Here is an 8,615-nt window from a genome sequence, read left to right as displayed (position 1 = left end):
TTTTAACATACAATGGAATCTTAAAAATAAGAATGCAACAACTATGTAAATTAAGGGATAATTTTACTTTTTGCTCAGTATGTTACCAATAGCTGTTCATCATTCCAGAAAACCGTGTATCACCTGTGGCAACAGTGTCTGTGGTATTTGAGTCACCAATATACCACACCTGAATCATTTGTAGCTGTCACCATCACAGTGCTTGGATCTGTGTGTGCAAGCACCTGATTCTTCATTATTCTTGCAGTATTATTGAGCTCAAGTTCTTACATGTTAAAATATTGTATTATGAATTACTTCCTTTTATTTCTCTTTTACATTAAAATTAGGGCGTTATATATTTTGTTCATATTGCAGAGACAGATTATGTTACCTATGAATTTCATCTCAGGACAGTAAAGCGGCTTGGGTCTGATCAAGTCAATACCCACTGCTAGAGGTGCCCAGGAATTTAGATTTGTCTACTATGCCACATGGGTAGGCTCCAGGGCAAAAAATAACTTTGAAGGGAGAAAGGCTCTAAAATTTTAATAGGAAAATCAAGATGACATCACTATGCAAACACACTGCAACCTCTTCACCTCTTCCTTTCTCATCTCTATAAATCCCTCTAAGAAGCATAGATGCTCAATCTTGATTCTGCTTTAAAAATTTTTAAGCGTCATTTTTTTCCTAAGCTTTTGGATAAAAATTACATCATTGTATGTTGATGTATTTCTTTGCATTAATCAAAATTGTGTTTTATGAATCCTAGCAGATCTAAATGTAAAAGAAATCAAACCCTGAGGCTGTCCAAGGTTTATTAATACCAACACTTCAGTCAGCATAAGTAATGATAGTGTTGATGAGGGCTTTTAAAAAAATCTACTTCTGAGTGAACACAATGTCTTACCAAGTAGAAGACAGATCTAGATCCTAAAGATATCCAAACATAATTATTACAATTCATATCCTATGCCATTAAGCAATTTGTCTGGCGATTAGCTTTCTATATGGTTCCTTGAAACACTGTTATCATAAAAATAGCATCTGGATATAATCAATGTTGGGGATGCTATGAGACTGTCCTCAGGAGAAGGGGAAAAAATAGATGCTGGTGACAAAAAGGAAAGACAGCAATGAGCCTGGGTGTTCTGGTTATGAAATGTGGTGTAATAAAGTCCTCCGAAAATTGGTGACTTAAAACAACAGTTAATTTAATTATATCGCATAATTGGGGAGGGGTCAGGAATTCAGGTAAGGCTCAGCTGGGCAATTCTGCTCCACAAGACATCCACTTGAGTCACTTGGGTATTCAACTGGAATTGGTCTGGAGGGTTCAGGCTAACTTCCTTCACATGCTCAATGCCTTGACAAGGAAAGTTAGAAGCATAAACATAGCTGGACTCCTTGTCCTCTGCATGTGATCTTTTCTGCAGGGGAACTGGGCTGCTTCCATGGTGGTTCCAAGCTGCAAAAGTGTTTCCTATGAAGTGATAGTAGCTGGTCTTTTAGGGCCTTGACCCAAATACTAGTGCAGTGTCATTTCTGCTGTATTCTATGTTGCTATCACAGATGGTGCACGGATTCAGAGGGAAGGAAAATAGTCCTCACTTCTCAATGGGAAGAGGATCAAATAATTTGTGGCCACTTAACCCATCAGATTTGAAGGAAAAAAGAAGATAAGCAGGTTGATGTACACACATTACACCACCCCAAGATGCCAAGTACCATGTCTATGCAAGAAAGACACTGTAAAAAGAGAGAGAAATGGTGCAATGCAGAATGAACAATAAGATCAGCAGAGATACTGCTTATACTGTGGTTCTGAAGAAGTCTGACAATAGGTTAAATTTACAATGTCATGAAAGATAACAGCATGATGTAACATGATAATGTCATACTAGCTAACACAGAAAAGTACAACAGGCTCATATTTTGAAATACTATACCATGGAGATTACTTCTCTAAAGGCCCTCTTCAGAATAAGGAAAGAGCACAGCAAAGACAAAAGATTAAATGTTCCCATTCAGACTTCCAAATTAAGTTCACGAAGTTCACTTCATACAAGAGTGTAAGGGTCAGGTTGTTTAGAGCAAGAAGAAATTGCAGTATTAAATGAGCCTGAACTTAGTGAAATCAAAAGGAACAGAGGCTATAAAGTTGACCACAGAGTAGTAAGGATACAGATGTGACAGTTTTGCCAAGAACTTGGGACATGTTATGCCACTCGCACAGTGACCTACAGTGACCTATTCTTTATATGTGTATACCGCAGACATGAGGCTTCTGGGCAGAGAAAAGAGTTCTCTATTGATACAACCAGATCAACAGGAATAACATTACAGCATCTGTCCCCCACACCGATTTCCCAGAATTCTCAATGAGAGCCTTGGAATCTTTTAACTTAGGTGGTAGGGGGCAGAGACTAATGGATTTTCTCCATGTATACACAGGAGAGAAGCAGCTGCCTCAGTGCCCATCCCCAAATAAGAAAGGAAAAAAACCAAAAAACTTCTGATCTTTTGAGGATGGAAATGATGCTGAGTTCTCACCCTAACTGTTTGGATTGTAAATAAAATCTTCCTAGGTGTCAGAAAGCCTGGAGTGTTCCAACTTAGAGAGGTCCTGGTTTCATCTCTCTCTCTCTTTTTTTTAAAGATTTTATTTATTTATTTGACAGAGAAAGAGACAGTGAGAGAGGGAACACCAGCAGGGGGAGTGGGAGAGGGAGAAGCAGACTCCCCGCCGAGCAGGGAGCCCAATGCGGGGCTCGATCCCAGGACCCTGGGATCATGACCTGAGCCGAAGACAGACGCTTAATGACTGAGCCACCCAGGCGCCCCTTCATTTCTTTTTATATATAAATTCCTAGGAGCTAACCTAGGCGGCCATCTCAGAATGTTTGGCTTTGGGGGAGATAAGAGAAGTTTTATGATCCTTTCAGATCAGAGCTTTAGCTACATCATTAGAAAAATAAATGGCTACAGAACACGAAAATGCATCCAGGGGAAGTGAAAGCCAATATTCTCGATCTTTGTATCTTTTACATTTCTGTGTTTCAGGAGACTACAGCTTTTTGCAGGAGCACTGAACAATCCAGGGAAGTTTTATTTACCCACAATGATATAACAGTGGTTTCCTGACACACAGAATGTCAATAAAAACACTTGCTAGTCTGGGGATAAAAGTGGAAGTTGGGAAGCCATACATATTTTAAAATGGCAAGACTAGGATATATATGGTGCCCAAGTTAATCAATTTTTATTGCTTTTAGATACATGTACAAGTGACATGATCACAATGACTTAAGTAAATAGGGGTTATTTTTTCCCCCTAACAAGAATTTTGAAGATAAGTAGTTCATCAGCAAGTCCAGACTCCTCCCGGCATCCTATTGCAGTGTTAGCTTATGGCTTGCCAGTTACAAGAGGCTACTCTACCTACTATCATCATGTATGCATTTCAATAAGCAAGAAGGAGAAAAGTCAAAGGCAAAGGTTCATGTCAGCTTTTAATTTTTTTTAAGTCCTGGAAACAAAAGCTTCTGAGAAGCCTATCCAATTATTTCCATTTATATCTTTTTTTTTCCATTTATATCTTATTGCCCATCCCTAGTGAAAGGAAATCTGAGAAGGTGAATATTGATACTAATCACACTGGTACCCTGAACAAACTGGGTTTCTTTCAGCAGGAAAGACCAGAGGAAGAGCTATCAGAACAGCAATCAGCAATGTCCCCCATCCTCTAGGCCCCAGTCTAAGGAAGAAATGTAAGACTACAAACATCCCAGGTGACTTGGAAGTAGGCTGGACATGGAGAAGGTTTCTGTCCCACTTGCCGTCTGAATCTGTGAAAGGAGATTTCCTCTCAGTGTGTTAGCATTGTCACAGGGTGGATGGAGTGGGGTAGGAAGGCGGGAATGGCATGTTTAAGCAGGGAGAAGACCTAAGCACAATATGGTGGTCATCCAGAAGTCCATGCCTCCCTTACATGGTACTGAGAAGGGCCATAAGGGCCAGAGGAATGAAAGAGGCCCCAGTTGGGGTGAGGAGATATAGAAGACATGGACTCAGTCACCAGAGGCTCTGGCGGGGACAACAAACATCAGCATCATATTTCTGTCCAAGTTCCCCAAGTTCCCCATATTTTTGCCCAAGCAGGTGTGACCAGATACATCAGCAGCAGATATAGTGCTTCAGAGGCCGATCCCTAAAGAGCCAAAGGAAGCTTCTGAAGAGCCAAGGCAGGTCTGTAAACCAGACATGCTACCCTGACATAATAGTACATATTGAGGAATGGAAAGAAAGGCTACAAACTGAATTGTGTGACTCTAAATCCTGAACTGAATATAATTAGCTGAGAGACTAAATTTTAAACTGAATGTGACTAAATTACCTTTAATCTGCAAAATCAAGCTCATCTTTCCCAATATCTGAAGAAATGGTGAGTAGAGATAGGGTCCTGAGTTAGTTGAATTAAATTAGGGAGATATAAAAAAAACTACATTTTTGCACACTTCAGTAGTATATAAATTTAGAATCTACGGTCACAGGTAGAGTTATGATTATGGTGTAAAAGTTATTAAAAGTTAGAAATAAGTGACCATTTCTGATATCTAAGCAAAGTGTAATGATTAAGCTAATTCCTTTATTCAGGGCACAAACAATGACTGGGCTTCCCATGAAGAGATTCAGTGCTTCATGCTGGTGGCCTGATTTGAACTACTACAGTGGAGCTACAGACTATCTCTGGGGCTTTCTGAGCATGAGAGAGGGGGTTCCACACAGGTGAGTGAAGCAAGACAGCTTCTGCATGTTCAGGTTCTGAGTAGGGAGACTCTTGTGGAGTATGCATTAGAATGAGGAATTCTCAGCAGTTTGAGGTAAGTTTGGGGGCTAGACCACCTGAAAAGAAGAAACAGAATGTTCCTCAGAACTTGCCTGTCACTGGAGAATTTGTAAGAAATTCTCAGGAGGAAATGATTAAGAGAGGGAGCTGGTAAGTTAATAACAGTAGTAATAATAATTATGAATACTTACAACAGCTATTATTGGCTATGAATTTCTACTCCGTGGGAAACATGAAAAATAGTTTATATCTTCAATTCTTACAACAATTCTTTTTTTGAGGAACTAAAAAAGGTATTTGTTTATTGAGGGTAAGAGGGTACAAGCAATATAAAAATCAAAAGCTTATCTGACTTTCTCTGCTTCTCAAATGGGGGTTGGATTTTATTTGTACATTTTCTGAGGGTCCCGATCTGCTCACGGAATCGTTTACACAGGGTGAAGCTGTGGGACAAATTCCTAAAGAGACCCTTCGGGAGAACTCTCATTGGGCAGGCGGGAGTGTTGCTCATGTTGCCTACTTCTTTGCCTTCTGCTTCATGTGTATTACGAAATAGTCATTGCATGCGATGGTGAGCCCAGCAATTAGCGAGAAGTTCTGGAAGCCCACTCTGCCGTCTCGGCACTGGTCCAGGTCCTTCATTATTTTGTCCACAGCCAGAGGGTCTTTTTGATTTTCCAAAAATCCAGGGAACTCCTTTTCCATGAGTACTCTCAGGTCCTCCTTTGTTAAGTAGCCTTTATCCCCAGCAAACTTGTGAAACGTGAACATCATGGTTTCCATGGCATGTTCCATTTGAGACGGCATTTTGGTGAGGTCTGTTGAAACCTTGACCTGAGGCGTGGCAGGGACGATTGGCTGGCTGGGACCTCTCACAACAATTCTTGCAGGGTAGGTATTTTTATCCCCAATTTTGCATAGAAGGAAACAGACTCAGGGAGATTGAGGCATTTTCCTAGGGCCACACAGTCAGTAACAGGCAGGGTTTAAATCCAGGTCAGTGAGTCTGATACCCAAGCAGGGTTCTTTTCACTGTGCTGTGTCTACTGCACATAACCAGGGAAACAGTCATTTTTAGCCATTTACCTAAACCCTCTCACTCTGGAAATGGGAAGAGGTTCTTAGACAGAAGCGGTGGGGTTTTACCCCATGTCCCTAGATATCCCACCTCCCATTCCTGCCAAAAAGGCTGTGGCTGAAGGTCCCCCATACTTACATGAGTTCCTAACCAACAAAATCTGGGTATATAAGTAGGAGGAACAGGATCTTCTTCAACAGACAGTTTTGTGGTAACAACAAAAGACTCTTGATTCCTAAAAGATGTTCTGTCTTCCTAGTGTAAACACAGTGAACTTTCTGGGATTCATAACCAACTACATATGCATTTGGGATTTTTCCATTACATTCTTTGAGCTACTCCCTCTTAACCTCATAACAAGTGATGTCAACCCTGGAGGGCCACCAGGGAGCACAGGGATTTCATGTGTTTTAAATCTGTAATCTAGATTACAATGGTGTAACTAAGTCACATTACAGTATTGGCAAATATTCAACTCATTGTTTTCTTTGGATCACTGGAGTGCAGCACTAAAATAATCCAAATTTCAATTTTTGGTTTATTTCCCAGAATAGAATTCATTATGTCCAGAGCTTTATGGGTCCCTTTAGGAAGACAAGGGCAGATCTCATTCTACTCAACACAAAGGAAAACAACAATTAAAAACAACCTGTGGCTTGCATCTCCTATATCTAACTTCCTCCTTTGATCCAAATTTCTAAGGGTTCCCTGGGGTGAAAAGATAGGGGAGCTTGGACAGAAAGGAGAGAATGACAGTGCAGTTTATGTCACTAGCCTACCCAGTGCAAATCTTGAGAAGACTTTGTGCTTTTCAAATACAAAAAAAAAAAAAAAGAAAAAATGTGGTATTTATTGACATGTTTCATTAATTAAATTTAAAACTTTGCTGCTGGAGGCTCTTAATTGAAGTTCTTTATAACTTAGCCCACACTTAGATGTCCGATGATATGGATTTAAAATGGAATAATGTCATATCTTGTGTTGCTCACCAGATCCTCAAAAGTGATCCTGCAATGGTGCACCTGGGTGGCTCAGTCGTTAACTGTCTGCCTTCGGCTCAGGTCATGGTCCCAGGGTTCTGGGATCGAGCCCCACATCGGGCTCCCTGCTCAGCAGGAAGCCTGCTTCTCCCTCTCCCACTTCCCCTGCTTGTGTTCCCTCTCTCTCTGTGTCTCTCTCTGTCAAATAAATAAATAAAATTTTAAAAAAAAGTGATCCTGCAAGAAGAAGGGAATAAGCCCAAAATGGCAGGATCAAGGCTGGGCATGATTTCACAGTAGGACAAATCACAATGTTTTAGGGGGCAAGCATACCTGGCCTTGGTCTTAATTGGATCTGACAGATGAAGTTTGCCAGAAAGAATTTCTGGAGTAGATTAAGGCAAATTATGCTTGCTGGGCCAAGACTCTAGCCCAGTGTTGGAGTAGAGCACAGGGTGGCTATAGGAAACAGATTCTAGTCCCCTAGAGAAGGGAATGAAAAGAGCTAGGTGGGGCTTAGGCTAGGGTTCTAGTACAGCAGGACAGAATACATTCAGAAACTAAAGCAAAAGCCAAGTTATAAATTACAGAAGCACCATCAGGGTGAAGTCTGTAGCTGGGTAAGCCCAAGAATGCCTGGGGGCTTACCCTGGGCACCACAGGTCATGCCACATGCAGGAAGGGGGCATTTAATAGGTTCATGAGTTGATTCATGGATGGTAAGCAACAAGGCTGCCTCATTCCACAACTTCCACGGGACATGTGAAGGACACTCCTTGGCTATCTAGTGGCTGGGACTCAAAGACAATACAATATGAATGAATGGTGTCTACTGGAGTTGTTCCATGCAGTGGCCCTGAGTGCCAGATATTTAGTCTGTACACTGGAGGTCTTTAGCATGGTGCAGATAGAACAGAGGACACTGAGTGCAAATTTCTATTTATTTGTGCACATTTTAGACTGATTTAGAAATAATTCTAAAACATCTTGCTCTAAGTTGAGCAGAGCATATTGCTGAATGTGAAGAGCCAGAGATGCAGTTCAGTTGATGCAAAATTTACCGGTTAAAGGTAAGGACCACAGATTTTTGAATACTAAAGTGCTTTGACTCTGATCCTTAGATTTATTTGTACAAATTGCTCACATGAATCTAGACATTTTTACACAAGGGAGATGAACAAGCAGCTAAGCAGTGAAGCTAAGGAGGCTGAAAATTTGAACCCACAGCATTTCCTGGCTAGTGGAGTACATTTATTTCCCTTCATTGCTAAGTCTTCAGGGTATGTCTGTCCATAACTCCTCTCTACTTTTTTATCCTGGAGTCCAAACTCACCCCCACTCAGACAAAATGATAAACTACACTCTGAAGAATTGTAAAGATATGCCCAGAAAATAATTCTCGCTCAGATTTTTTTCTGGCATCTTGTTTGGTCCAGTGTCTGAAACTATGATTGATGAAAGCTGACTGTGATGGCACAAAGCTGGAGTTGTGATCACTCAATGTTCCTTCATCTGAGAAAATAAATCAAGAGGAACAGCATCATGTAGTAGGGAAGTGAGGTATCCTAGAGCTATTTCTGTGGCAGGCCAGGGAACAAGTCACAGTCTCCCACAGAGCCTGAGCCTCTCAACTTCATTTTCATAATCAGGTTAGCTACTTTTCAAAGATGCTCTATGACACTCACATGGGGAAAAGCACGTGTTGCTTGGCTCAGCCTAATACGCT

The 8,615-nt window shown here is 41.0% G+C and overlaps 1 protein-coding gene across 1 annotated transcript; it reads right to left on the bottom strand.

Annotated features, from left to right (window-relative positions):
- Positions 1 to 5,102: 5,102 nt before the first annotated feature.
- On the bottom strand, positions 5,103 to 5,697 carry LOC118016511 (protein S100-A10-like). The gene has a single exon (XM_035013903.1). The coding sequence runs from the start codon at positions 5,636 to 5,638 to the stop codon at positions 5,348 to 5,350; it is 291 nt and encodes a 96-aa protein (XP_034869794.1). The 5' UTR covers positions 5,639 to 5,697; the 3' UTR covers positions 5,103 to 5,347.
- Positions 5,698 to 8,615: the final 2,918 nt, after the last annotated feature.

The sequence above is a fragment of the Mirounga leonina genome, unplaced genomic scaffold (genome assembly GCF_011800145.1).
Source record: "Mirounga leonina isolate KUSES-001 unplaced genomic scaffold, KU_Mleo_1.0 Mir_168, whole genome shotgun sequence".
Taxonomy (NCBI): Eukaryota; Metazoa; Chordata; class Mammalia; order Carnivora; family Phocidae; genus Mirounga; species Mirounga leonina.
The sequence above is the reverse complement of the archived record's forward strand: the minus strand, read 5'-3'. Positions and strand labels throughout refer to the sequence as shown.